Raw genomic sequence first — 14,586 nt, 5'->3', positions numbered from 1 at the left:
CACAAGTAGAAGGAGAAATTAATACTTTGAGATTTGCACAGAGCTTATTTCAGTGCATGGCATTTGGTTTCCATGTGATTTATTTCCGTTTCCCACCTGATCCACGGCCTGGAAGGTGTAAATCGACGCCCCCGGCTCCATGTTCTCTGGGATCACGATGGTAACCGGGTCCTCCGTGAACTTGGGCGCGTGGTCGTTGCTGTCCTGCACGTTGATATCCAGCTGCACCAGGTGGCTGCTGGGAAACGCTTGAGAGAAGTCGGACACCTCCACTTGTAGCATGTACTTCGACCCCTTCTCGTAGTCCAGCTCGCGCACCAGGTACACGTCGCCCTTCAGACGGTCCACCATGAAGGTGCCGTCGCGGTCTGTCCCCCCCACCACGAGGTAGGTGACCTGGCCCTCCAGTATGGAGTCTTGCTTGTCGTGCGGGCGGAGAGAGCCGATGACTGAGCCTGGGGGGACGCCTTCCACGATGATCAGGGTCATGGAGAGCATGTTGGGCTTCGGGTTGGACCTGGTGGAGCTGAGAACCTGTAAGACAAACAAGTACAATGAAGTAAAATCTGTTCTTAATGCAGTTCTAAGGAGAAAAGTGTAAAGTTGAGTTTTGCCCTGTGTTTGTTAATGGATCTTATTCCCTCTGGTATTCTGCAGATGAAGCTCACGCCCCACACCATCCCCACACTTGGCCTTGGGCTCCAGTCTGTGTCTGTTTTGTTGTTATTTCCATAATAATAACCCTCACAGGCATTTCTCATTTTAAACAAAGACATTATGTTCGATTCTTCCAGGAAATTTCTTGACACTGTGGCATCTTGGCTTCGAGATGAGAGTTCACTGGATTTGTGATCTGTGACAACATAATGACGGGGGTGCGTATGTGGAGGGAAAAATGTAAATAAGCCGCGGCTCCATATGCAGCAGTCTGGTCAGATGGGGAACAAATACATGCCAGGGGCCTTTCACTGCTCCGAGCAACGGTTTCAGGGTTTTGATTTTTGTTCTGGGGCAGATGAAAGAATTCTGAAGACAGCAAACATAAGCAGATTTTTACAAGCTCTGGTTACAACATGAAAAAGATCCAAACACACACACAATCTTCACTTGCTTAAACCAAAGTCTATTGCAATGAATTGAATCCTTTTGGTTTCTTATTGGGTTATAAATACATGTGGGTAATGTGCATAATTCAACCACATGTGCTGACACAAAAGACCAATCTATGTGCAGACAATTGCAGTCAACCATCCATCGATCTAAGACAGAAAATAGAACAATTAAACGTGTTTCACTGTAGTGATGCAGGGAACCAGTCAAAGTCCATGAGAAAACACAGGAAATTGATTTTGAAACTGAAATGTGTCTGTATGTGCCTTGCATATTTCCATAACTGTTGTTTAGGGTCCAAGGAAGTGCAGTTTAAATAAACATAAGAATAGTGCTTTGTAGAAGCGGTGGTTGGGACTCAGCGTTCTGGGTTCTATGTAATAAACCGAGTCTCACTGAACTTTGAATAAACAGGTTCTTGTGCTCTTTGTGCAGCAGCGGGGGGGCTGCTTCAGGGTTCAGGGTTCTGTGGACCGAGTTCCTGCAGCCGGTCTTTACTTGCTGCTGCTCAGTTACTGCAAGTCGCTTTTACAGTTTCAGAAAGAAAAGCTGAAACCAGCATCACCCCAGGCCAAACTAACAGCCCATTACAAACAGGCAGGATCAGACCAGTCACTGCACTAGTCTTTATAAATACAGATCGTTTACCCTTTAAATACATCACAGTTTTTCAGTTATCTCTAATGTGATTGTGCTTTAGCAGGCTCAGTCAGAAACTGTCCTGTACTGTGCTGGTCCCTATCTCCACTGCCTTCTCCTACACAAACTACTTAGCATGGTTCCTTTAGTATTTGTGGTGTACAACAACATCCCTGTGTCTGTTTTCACCCACAGCTATTTGAAACGTTATCTCAAAATCATTACATGGAAACGTTACCTCATGAGAGCACTTGAATGTGCCGTGTGCACGTCCGTGTGCGTGCACGTACGGCTGCCTGCTACCGTACAGTGGTGTATTCCCTTTCTCTTTGTGCGATTGGATGCAGCTGGCTCTCATCAGATCTCATCTGGGACCATTTGATTCCAAGGTGCCTGTTTCCCCTCAGTCTAATCTCAGTGTCGCACAAGCAGGCAAAATCTAAGGCGAGCCCTCCTGCTGTAATTAACATCCTTTTCCTTTCTGAAATCACATCACACAGAAAACACAGGGCTGCGCAGCTCCACAGTCAAAGCAGAACCTCCACCCTCCCCTGGCTACATGCCTCTGTGGCAGACCCCCTTCTTTCCTGCTGGTGAACTCCTCATAGTGTGTGTTGATACGCAGGATTGACCCTTCTGTAGAAAGTTCAAAACAATAACTCAGTCGGGACCGGCTCCCTCCTGCAGCTCGGGGTTTCTCACCTTGGGTTTTGATTACCCTCCGAACCTTTGGAGCAGGAAACGCACGCTAGATTGGATAGATGGTTTTGTTTGTATGGGCCCGGGCTCAGTTTCTCTCCTTCTCATATTTACCTCCTTTTCCAATTCCTTTGACAGTTGTACTGTTCTTTCTGTGCACAGTTTGAGGAAATTACTCTCAGCAAGGAATGCAGAAGGGCTGAGGTAATGTGGAGATATGAGCTGGTTTTTGGCCTGGTCACCAGATTGGCCTTTGTTTAAAATCGTCCAGTGCCTCAGAAGGTTTTTGAGAAGCAACAAATGCACAGATTAAGTGTACCTGTATCCGTATCTGGCAGGTGGAGCTCAGGCCCGGTGTTCCGTGGTCAGCAGCCGTCACATCGAAGGTGTACTCGGCTCGCTCCGCCCATCTCAGAGGGGCGGAGGTCCTCAGCTCGCCGCTGGTCGGGTTGAGGGAGAAGCGCTCAGCTCTGGAGCCTTTGGAGGATGTGACAGATGTTATAGAGCAGCTCAAAGTAAAACTACTGATGTTGAAAATATTGTTATTTAAGTGAATAAAGTGTGGAAATGTAAACGTGTTTACAACACTGACCTGATAAAGAGTAGTACACAGTCCCATTCTCGCCCTCATCTGAGTCTTTAGCTGTCAGGGTCCCTAAGACTGTCCCAGATGGAAGCCCCTCCATCACCTGCAATTGAGAAGGATCTTTATTAAGTTATTCACATTCATGACTTTCTCCAACATACCGTGTATTGTCAACAGTGTTTGCATATCGCTGCAGTCACATGAAATCCTTATTGGGATAGTTTTTCCAGGCAACTGATCAGATCTATCAAACTCATTCTCACCTGAAGGAGCAGCTCCCTGTCCGGCCTGTTATGAGTGAAACTGGGGGCGTGGTCGTTTTCATCCAGCACGGTGATATGAGCGGTGCCGGTGGCACTGCGGGGGGGCGTCCCCCCATCCTGGACGACCACAACCAGCTGGTAACTGGACTGCTGCTCTCTGTCCAGGGCGAGGCGGGTGCTGATCTCACCTGAAGGAATAGAGGACGATGAAATTAACTTACAAATCATTAATTCTTCTTATGGAGTAAATTTAACAACATTAATTTAATTTAACACATTAACTAAAAGAGCAAAGTCATGGTTGTCCTCTTCACCTGTTTGTGAGTTGATCTGAAAGTGTCTGTCAGCGTGCAGGAGCCTGTAGGTGAGTCGAGCATTTAGTCCTGCATCCCTGTCTGTAGCAGACACTCTTCCAAAGCCGGTCCCGGCCAGCAGGTTCTCTCTCACAGCCAGGAACACCCTCTCCTGGCTCAGTCTGGGCGAGTTGTCGTTCTCGTCAGTCACTGACACCCTGACTGTGGCACTTCCAGTTCTCCCCGTCCCTCCTGGGCCTAAAGAGGCCAGGACGGTCAACAGGTACATGTCTTTGACCTCTCGGTCCAAAGAGCTACGGACAAAGAGCCAACCGCTATCAGGCATGATGCCAAAACCAGCAGCATCCCCGTCAGGTCGAAGGCGATAGGAAATAGAGGAGGAAGAAGATGAGGAGGAGCTTCCACCATTCCCAGAAGCCTCTCTGTTGAGTGCTCGGACCTGGAGGAAACGCGTGTTGAGTGGAGTGTTTTCCCGTAACTCCACGCGGTAGGTCAGGGTGTCAAAGTTGGGGCCTTGTGCATCTTGTGCTTGGATGTGGACCACGAGGGTGAAGGTGGAGCTAAGCTGAGGCGCTCCGCCATCCTTGGCAACCACCTGAAGGTCATAGCGTGGGACACTGTCATAAGACAGACCCCCGATCAGACGCACCTCCCCACTTCCCCGGTCAACACCAAACGTCCTCTGGCCAGTGCTGCCTGCAGCTCCGGCAGAGACCAGGTCGAAGCTGAGCTGACCATTATGACCTGAATCCTTGTCAGTGGCCTGAATGCGGTAGATAACGGTCCCCATTTTGGTGACCTCTGGTAAGAGGAGGGACTCGGATGAGGAGGGCAGGAAGGTGGGGGCGTTGTCATTGACATCAGAGATGGTTATCCGTACCCGGCTGGTTCCGTACGCCGGAGGAGAGCCGGAGCGCGCCTGGATCTCCAGGTCAAGACTGGAGCAGGTCTCATGGTCCAAAGGGAGAGCTGTACGGATGGTACCGGAAGCACTGTCCACCTTGAAGTAACCCTCAGGGTCTCCAGAAGAGATGGAGTAGAAGATGTCCTTGGAGGCAGCTGAGAGGAGGACGAGAAAAAAATTGTTCAATTTCTCTGAACCCAATAAAACAAAAAAATGTATAAAACAGCAATAGTTTGAGTTTGAGAAGCAAAGATAATAACGTTACACCACTAAAGGAGACTGAAAGACTTTATGAAGCACTGGGTTCAATCAGAGAGGAAACACGTTCACTGAGAGCCTTCAAAGGTCAGGACAGATGTGAGTGTGCTCCTCTGTGAACTCCACAAACGAGAACACTTCATTCTGACTCCCACTCAGAATTATAGCCCCATTCAAATCCATTCCTCCATCATTAATAGAGAGAGAGAACATAAAAATTCTAGTCATGGCAAAAAAAAAAGAAAGAAAAGCGTCCCCTGTTAAGTGTGTGCTGTGTGATGGATGTGAATTCTTAATGGAGTCTCTGCTCTTGTTGCATATTTGTTCTGCTGCTGCAGAGTAAGAGCTACAGCACTTTGCGTGCTCCTGTCCATTAGTGCATTTCTGTCCTGCTACTTGTCAGGAAGATGGAAACAGGTGAGTCACGTAAAGCTGGGTTCTGCTGGTGAGGTATGTGAAGTGATTAGATAAAGAAATCCTGAAAGGACTAAAGCTCGAGGAGGGAAGAGGAATGATATAAATCTGAGGTCATGATTGAGCAGGTGACCTCACCTGTCTTGGCAGCGGCACGGACAACTCCCACCGCCGTCCCCCTGAGGACGTCCTCGGACACGGTGAAGAAATACTGCGCCTGCTCAAACGTGGGCGACGCCACCGAGCCGCCGACCACGCTCACGTTCACCCGAGCGTTGACCGGCGCCGTCAGACCTCCGCCATCATCGGCCGATATCACAATGGAGATAACTGTGTTGGCTTTGCCGTGGAGCGAGCGGGAGAGAGAAATGACCCCTGCAGGGAAAGAAGGATACACAACACAACACTCATTGATTTGTCCAAAGTGCACCCTGCGTCACAAAGAAACACACACATACCTGTGTCCTTGTTGAGGGTAAAGAATGTGGAGCCCCCTCCAGGCACTGTGCGGTAGGTCACCCTGCCGTTCTCCCCAGCATCGGGGTCATTGGCTGTGACCTTTACGACAGAGGTTCCCGGGGCGCTGTGGGCGCTGAGGCTCACGGTGTAGAGCACCGGGTAGAAGGTGGGCCGGTTGTCGTTGATGTCCACCACTGAAACCTGCACCCGGGCCACCGAGCTCAGACCTCCCTGGAAAACAAAAAGTAAGTTGTTTCAATTACATTTTTATTAAAAATGTAATAATAGTATGGAATTATATTTGATTAAGTCTATTGAATCACAGGATAGATGGTTAAATACCATCCTCCCTTCCTTGCTGTTGAGAATATCCCCAAAGACAACACTGGATTAGTTTTTCCGTCCCTCGGGGGAAAGTGACAGTGACAGTTCAGGGGTTTATTAAAAAACTTTATAAAACTGCGACAGTAGATTTACGTCACGCTGTAAAGATGAAGCAGCTGTGAATGAAGACAGATGAGCTCCCTGTGGAAGATCCCTGTCATATGGACTCAACCGTCCGCTGCAGCGTTTGTCAGCAAGAAGAAAAAGTTTGAACTCATTACACTGTGACTCCTGTTTTTAGTTTTACAAGAGCATTAAAAAACAGGGACATTCCAGACACCAACTGGTTCAAACTGGGAATGTGCTGGGGCTGCACGGAATAATTGGAATCGTTAATTACCTGAACATGGGTAGAAAAAAAATGCACGATAAGAATAATACTACGATGCATGGCAAAGGCTGTGTATCTATTTCTTTGTATAACCCAGCTATACACTCAAGAGAACATGTTTTATTGCATCTCATGTAGTCCCAGTGTTGTTAAACTGCACCCATTGTGATTAATTGATGCTTTAAATGTGCTCGGGTCTACTGGCACGATCCCAGTACAACAACAGTGTGTGGTCAGGTAGAGCAGTTTAACTGAGATGGCATCATTCTTCGGTAAAAGGTTATTTAAATGGGCCTGTTTCTATACTTTTTTTCCTCCTCCTGTTTCCCTCTGATTGCTTTGTCATGCTGCTGCGGTTCCCTTGATTTATTTGTTTGTGACGACACTGGATACCGTCCTCTTCAAACATATCTTCAATGCATCTTTGATCAGATGTATTTTTCCTGCAGCTTTACACAACTTTAGTTTGCCGTCCGCCTGAAGCTTTGATCGGAGGAGACACTGCAGGACTACGTGGGCAAAGTGTTTGTTCATGAAGCAACTCCAAGAATGAATCCTTCGACTATAGTCTAGTTTGAGCTAATTTCTGACAATTTCTTTAGTCTGGGAAAAAGAAAAAGTTACACAGCTTAGAACTTATGAATATAACTTTTCTTACTCCATCTGTTGCAGTAACAGTCAAGTCAAACTGGTCCAGCCCCTCGTCACGGTCCAGAGCCGTGCTGGTGCACAACTGGCCCGTCTCCTTGTCCAGGGTGAACTGCGTCGGTACCAGGCCGCCTGCCGAGCCCGAGCCAAGCCGGTAGGAGATGGCGCCGAAGGAACCGCGATCCTCATCTGTGGCCGACACCTGAGGGGAAACAGACGTGAGGTAGAGGGTGAGTCACGGACGGTCCAGAGGCGTCAAACGGCCCGTGAGACATGAGGATCACATAAACCCACAGAGCCGGTCCCACAACCTGCGTGAAAGCAAACCTACATGTGTCATAATTATTATATACGAGCTAAGGGCCTTTCTGTTATCACAATAATACCCCATAACGAGCCCATACATCTGCACTTGTCCAAATATCACACACCATAGCACTATTTGTTATGATTTCCAGAGTACTCCAGAGCATCTGTCGGAGTAATTCATTTTTTTAAAGATCATATATAAGGACACGATCTCCCAGTGGTGTGTTTGAAAACCTGCGATGGGGAACACGTGATGCGGTGTAACCATGGATCCAGAGGGGTGGGGGGGGGGGTGGGGGGAGCTGACAGGTAACCTTTAGCAGAGGAGAGGAGAGTGTTGAGGGAGTTGAGGGAGTCGAGAGTTTGGGTCAGAGGTCAACGGAGGCACTAACTGGTTTTCAACTGACGGTTAAATAAGATGCAGACGGACCGGACGACACCTTGATCCCTGACTCGTTTCATCTCATCCAACATCCTTCGTTCTACTGCACCACACACACACACAAATATACACTGAACGCTCCACTAAACCACAAAAACAATCCCCTAATACAACAAAGATTTCCTCGCAAAAAAACGAAAGGGAAATATCCCCTGCATGCGCTGCGGGGTCCTGTCTCTGACTGGAGCTTTACACGGGTCTATAACATTGTTTGGTGGCGTTTATGGAGCCTGTTTAAAGTAGCACTCTGCCTCAGATCTCGCGGCCTTGAAGGCGAGCCAAGATCCAGGAAGCCTCGTGATACCGGCCCTCCTCTGGATTACAGTCTCTTCTCATTCAGCCACAGTGAGGTATCTGACGTGTTTGATTTCACAATGGCTGAAGACATTTTGGGGTTTTAGCAGGTTTGGAGGTTTTAAGAGTAAGAAAGGATGTTGTTCTGCGACTGAATGAAATCATGTGATGCACCTGAAAGTGTAATATTCAAATATCCTTATAATTTGAAAGATGGATAAAGAAATAAAGATAAAGTTAGTAGTGTAATGGAGTCATACGTTTTTCTTTCCATACATCTAACTTCATAGACTGTATGGACGAGATGACCCGTCCTCAAAAGAGAAACCAAAGCATCTTGATCAGCCCCTGGTGATAAACCCCACCTCCTCCATGTTAGTAGAAGAGGCCAAACTAAAAAGTCAAAGTACAAGTCACATATTAGTTTCTCAAAGACATCTTCTGTCATGTTAGGTTGTTCGTTACCCACCAAAGCGCTAATTCCAAGTCTCTGGCCCCAAATAATGTCTTCAGCGTTTGTAACCGATAGATTGGCTTAACTTATGGATATTGGGGGGGGGGGGGGGGAGTAGACACACATCTTCCCTCTTTATATACAGCCTACGTCCAATTTACACACTAATGACACAGGGTCCGGTGCCTTGACCCAGGACACCCCCCCCCCCCCCCCCGACGTTCCAATTAGTGGACGACCTTCGGAGCCACAGCTGCAACAGTATGTGTCATGCTATAAAAAGAATGTTGCTTTATTTCAGGAATCAAGCAGTAGCATGAAGATGAAAAAAGTATTTATGGACTATATGGAATATAGTCCATAAATACTGTGTGAGATTTTTCGTAATAAGATTATTAAAACTAGTCTCCTCTCTTTTCTAACAGCAGTCAGTCAGTTTAAAGTGTTTATTCTTCTGTAGATGCTCATCCCCTGGAGTTGTCATATGTGTTCCACCCTAATTAACTTCTCCATGAAAAAGGTTCAATTTGAAACAGACCGACATAAGAGACAGACTTCTGACGTCTGCGCTTTTGGCTTAATGATTTCATCATACGCCTGAAACCTATTTTCTGAACCCGCCCTGGCCCCGAACCCGCAGAGCGAGAGACCACCGCGGCAGCAGACATCCGGCAACGACCTTCCTTCTGTCCCAGCGACACCTGTCTTCGTCATTACACTTAACTGCTGGCTACAGACGGAAAGACAGACACACATACGGGACAGGACTAATACCACCTTCCCTCACACTGACGCTCCTATAGGATATGTAAACGTGGAAATATTAGAACAGCACCTTCTGGGTTTATGTCACAGTGTAACCGTGGCGCGAGGGTTGTGTTTTCTTTGCGGCTCACTCTGACCCTCGTCCTTTGGTCGGCCTTTGCAGCCCGGGGGGGGGGGGGGTTCATATCATATCTTAGACTTCCTATAGAGTACAGTGTTGAAACTGACGCTATCTTTAGGATCTAGGATCATGTCTGGGTGTTCCTCGTGTCTTTCTGGCTGTCTGTGATGGATTAGCCACCTGTGGTGATGAGAACTCGTTGAACACACACACACACACACACACACACACACACACACAGACACACATATGTATGATGACCCCATCCTTTCCACAAATCTAATTAAAGAGGTTTTAACAGCCATGACTGCCCACCTGGTCATAGGGTGACCTCATGGACACAAATGTCCGTCCCAAACAAAGACAGGTCAAAGGTCGTTCTGTCATGGATACGACAGCGGAGGAGACAAGACTGCATTGGCTGTTTCTTTAGGTTTATATAAAATACAGGCAGGAGTAAAGTGCACAGGAATACAATTCTTTTTGAAGAGGAAAGGAACAAAAAGAAGAGCAGGACATTGATTCTCCACCCAGTAAAATTTTAAAACCAGTATGGTATGGATTCTTCATGGTGGAGGGGGGGGGGAAAACTGCAACGCAAAAAAAAACACAAGGAGGTAGTACAGCAAGAAAACGTCTATTTAAGCACGCTTTCATGGAAACCTTGGGAGCTATAAAATCAAAGATGTAAGGATCTTGGGGGTTTTCTCTGCAGCAACAGACTGTACGCACACAGCAGAGCGGTTATGTGGTTCCAGAGCTGAAAGGCTGAGTTAAAACATGGGATAAAAATGGACAGGGACAGAACAGGGACGAGACTTCGAGGCAGAAATACACAATTGGTTTTGTCCAAGCACAAAAAGTTTGACAAGAGAAAAGGACGGAAAGGAGCTTCTTAGAATCGGATTTCATCGTTTCGTTTCCCTCCTGTAAATCTGTCTGACAGCAGCGGCAGGTTGGGTCAAACCGCCGGATTGATCCCAAAAACTCCTTCTCTCAGTTTGTTTCCTAATACTGCATTTTAAGTGCTTTTAAGAAAAAAGACTGAAGTTTCAAAGCCAACAAGATGAACTAGTAAACACGTAGACTCAACATGTCTTCTTAAATCAAGAGGTTCTGCTCGGCCAGACCAGGGTGTTTGTTTGCCAGGCAGGAATTCCTCCCACGCTTGATCCTGCTCTGTGATCCACGGCCTCAGCAAAACTATTCCCCGTCCTATCCCGCTGTGATGAACACACAACTACACAGCAACGCAAACGTAAGCAGCAACTCGTACTTCAAGAGCTAAATCTCTCTGGTGGTCACAATGCAATGCAGAGCTTCCAGAGTCACAGTGACTTTTGGATGAGGGAGTTCTGTTGGAAGTGAGTTGACCCAGGTTCAGAGTTTGTTCACGTTTGCAGGGCACGTTTTTTTATACGCTACATTTGCCTTTTTTTAATCGTGGGAAACATCAGTCTCGGGTCGGGTCGGGTTCAGACACAAAACGAAGTTCCTGTCAGATTTGGATTCGGTTCGCCGGTCTCCAGTTGGCAGATTTGTTTTTTGGCTGAAAGGTAAAAAGTTTTTGTATTGCTCTAGAGCTGCTCTGGATGATGCAGGGTTTACATTCACCACCAGACGACCCAAAGGTTTTATCATTTGTGGTCAAACATTAAATTAAAGACTATAATTGTGGTTTTGCAAGTCGATTTCCATTTATCATTGGAATGACCTGAAACTAATGGCTGCCTAGAAGGTGGCAAACGCCTGGAGTAAGGTTTACTTTGGAAAAGGGGTTCTGCAGTAATTAATAAGTGTTCACAATTTATAGTTAATGGGGTAAAACTTTAAAAAAAAAACTCCAGTGTGGTTCTCTTCTCAGTGGGAGAGCAGATATCTCACCTGGCGCCAGTAAATTTAAAAGTGTGTGGAAAAAAAGTCCTTTGGCAAACGTGAGGTGGAGCCGAGCGGGGAAACAAAGAGATTAAGGTCAGTAAAACGTTTAATTCTCCCAGGTACGATCAAGTGAGGTCATAGTAAGTAATGTAGGCGGTGACGTTGTAAGTTGCAATAAAAGAACATCAACATCATCCACTGCATCTGCCTCACATCTGAACTGACAGTACCACGACCCATGATTTGCACACAGCAGCCTATTGACCAACTTCTATAAATGCAGTCTCACACAGCCCACGTCAGCCCGTTAAGACTTTGTGAGAAACAGTCAGGAAGAGCGTGCCGAGTATCGGATTCAGCCAGGACTCGAGCCTGGAGGCTTCTCTCTTTTCTTTTGTCCGTAGAGAGTCATTCATCCCTGGCTGCGGCAGAAGAGCAGCAATCACTCACTGGAGCATTAGCAGAGATCCAGACGCCATCACTCAGCTGCCTGAAACGACACCCTCTCTTTCTGTCTCTTTGTCCCTCTACCTTTCCACTTAACTCCTCTCTGTTCCCACTGTCGCTCTCCGTCGCTCTCAGATAGAGCGGCTGTCCCTCCGAGGGTTTTTACTCACGTTACCCTTCCTATCCACGAACTCAACGTCCACGCCCATCTGTCGGTGGAATTGAACACTGCACGGAAGGAGCAGCCTCCTGCCTGTGATGCTGAGCAGATTAACAGCTATTGTCTAATGATACCAGCAGGCCAGCGGTTATCGCACAGCAAACATCTGGCACACCTGCAACTCTCGAGCTGGTCAGCTTTTATTCGTTTTCATTCTAAACATGTTTTCCTGTTTTCCCAATTCTACTCTTCTCTTTCGACATATTCATGGTTTTATGCTCCTCTATATTATTTTATTGTATTACACCTCCACTATTTATTCCTCTCCTCTATGCTCGTCCTCTCCAGATGTGGGCGCTGGTCCAGATGGACCCTGCTCCTCTCTGCAGTTTGTCTCTGTAAAGCATCAGTTAGTGTCAAAGGGGGGTTTGCGTACTGTTTCCCATGAGGCGGCCGCCGCTCTGCTGCAGTTCAGGACTTTTATGGCCTCTCATGAAAGAGAGGGAGGGAGATTTTCTATAGGCTTTCACAGTGAAGACCTGTAAAACACAGAGAGTTATATCGACCTAATCCACTTCTTCCTTCTGACTGTTGCCAGGCCCGAATGTTTATGAAGCAATCATCATCTCTGAGGTCGACCGGGCCAAGAATAAGTCTATATCACTGCAAATATAGCTCCACCGCAGGTTTACATTTTCTTTTTTGTAGATTTAGCAATAACTTCTATTAGATATGACACCGTGCTCACCAAAGAGATTTTGGAAGTAGGGCTATATATATTGTTTTTAAAAATAGTATTCAAGGCTTAATCTGAATTAGTGTTGAGCCATTTTAAGACATGAAAGAAATCAGTAGGAGATTGTCCAGGTCCGAGGAGATTTTCAGAGGTTTACAATTTTTTCTATCCTGAGATATTTATATTATTTAGCTTTTTGTCTTTGTTATTGCCTGCACCATAACGTAGGTTATCTTTTCACCTCAGTCCGTTTCTTTGTTGATTGTCTGCACATTTTATGCAAAAACTACACAACAAGTTAAAAAAAATTTGTGTAAAGATGGAACAGGGTTTAAGAGAGATGCCATTAAATGTTGCCATCGATCTGAAGAAAGGAGATGGATACAGAAAATACAAAATACAAAAAATCAGGCTTTTTTTTTATGCAGCCGATCTGTTTGAGTTTGTGTTATTTGGTGCAGCTTGATTGAATTTAAGAGAAATTAAACGTCATTCTAGTTTATCTGTTTTTTTCCCTTTTTCCTTCTTTGTTAGTTTAAAATTTGGCAAATCTGTTTGAATAAACGCTGTTGAGGATTGTTTTTATGACTGCTTGTGTTTCTCTCCGACTTATTTTTAGGGATGTCACTGCAATCCTGGATCTCAGAAATCAACTAGATGAGCACAATTCTTCTCATTACCGATGTGAATAATGTCTGAAACCACGAGAACTAGATCCAACCGGTGATAACGTGAAGGATCCTTCAAAGCAGCAGCAGCAGTGACCATAAAAGAGCACGAGAGACCTGCAGCTTGCGAACGAATGCATCATCGTTGGGATGATTGCACACATGCTGACGTTATTTACAAGAAACTGAAACTGGAGAAGTGATAACTATTGTTGGTCTGTTGTGTGGAGCTCAAACATCCACTTAATTTCCCTGCGTTTTTCCACTGACACATTCCTCCACCCTCCAGCGAGCTGCATTCCTCATATCAGACATTCTCTAGCCCCAATATCAATTTGTGCCTCCCCGTTGTCGGTGAGTTGAGGCACTACTTGCACAATGAAGATGTATGGCAGGAAGGGGGAGACGGGGGGGAGTTAGGAGAGGGAATGAATTGGGGTGGAGAAGGAACAAAAGGCCGAGCTAATGATGACACGGGTCCTTGAAATGAGGAGGAACGAGGCTTCATCCCGCTTCCCAATTCGATCTCCATTCCTCCCTTGACCTCCGCTTTCTCTCTCTTAGCGTCTCCCCTCTTTCCTATATCCTCTGCCTCGCTCGGTCCTTCCTCACCCTGTTATGGCAAGGGGTTGTTGTCTTTCATGTGGAGTTCACGGCTGGAAATAATTATGAACATCAAACCACAGAGGGGAAAAGAAGGAGAGGGAGGTGAAGGAGACGGAGCGGGAGAGACTGACTTCTATATTTGGAAGAAAGAATGCTAATATTATTAATGAACATAATAAAAGATGACTGCCTCTAGAACTTTCTCTTTCTCTTACTGAATAGTACACATACACACACACACGCTCACAAACACACACACAGGGCAGGTTGCTGCACACTGAACTCGAAACAGTCCTATACACCGTAGAGTAACTGCTGTAGCCCGTGGGGTTTGTAGCATGTGGTGTGTGTTAGGACGTTTATCTCTGGGCTGCATCACATGTTAAAGAAAACAGCGTGGCACGGTTTACCCACGTTGGCTCAACAACATGTTGTCACTCCCCGTGCCTGCTTCTTCTCCGGGCTTCACAACAAAACAAAAGACGGAGCTCGGGCAGCAGCGGGACACTTTGATCGCACACGACTGCAGGTTGCACTGCTGTAATGGAACCCAACTAGGAATGGGACCAATCTAAATAGGAAGATGGCAGGATTGATGCTTATGTAGAATGTCTATACATTCAAAAATGTCTCACTATATATAAATAAAAACTGTAGAAGGCTCAAGTCGAATATGGGAATCTGGAACACTGCCTTT

General features: G+C 46.3%; 1 protein-coding gene across 1 annotated transcript in view; it reads right to left on the bottom strand.

Annotated features, from left to right (window-relative positions):
• Positions 1-14,586, bottom strand: part of LOC133969944 (protocadherin-16-like) — a 69,138-nt gene that overhangs the window by 13,304 nt on the left and 41,248 nt on the right. The window contains exons 4-11 of the mRNA XM_062406679.1: positions 7,020-7,211; positions 5,646-5,877; positions 5,326-5,562; positions 3,612-4,670; positions 3,298-3,485; positions 3,041-3,137; positions 2,768-2,925; positions 97-534 (exon numbers count right to left, since the gene is read on the bottom strand). Coding sequence (XP_062262663.1) covers positions 97-534; positions 2,768-2,925; positions 3,041-3,137; positions 3,298-3,485; positions 3,612-4,670; positions 5,326-5,562; positions 5,646-5,877; positions 7,020-7,211 — 2,601 coding nt within the window. The remainder of the gene's footprint in view (positions 1-96; positions 535-2,767; positions 2,926-3,040; positions 3,138-3,297; positions 3,486-3,611; positions 4,671-5,325; positions 5,563-5,645; positions 5,878-7,019; positions 7,212-14,586) is intronic.

Source organism: Platichthys flesus, chromosome 15, assembly GCF_949316205.1.
Source record: "Platichthys flesus chromosome 15, fPlaFle2.1, whole genome shotgun sequence".
NCBI lineage: Eukaryota > Metazoa > Chordata > Actinopteri > Pleuronectiformes > Pleuronectidae > Platichthys > Platichthys flesus.
Note: the sequence above shows the minus strand (reverse complement) of the source record. Positions and strands in the feature narration are given on the sequence as shown.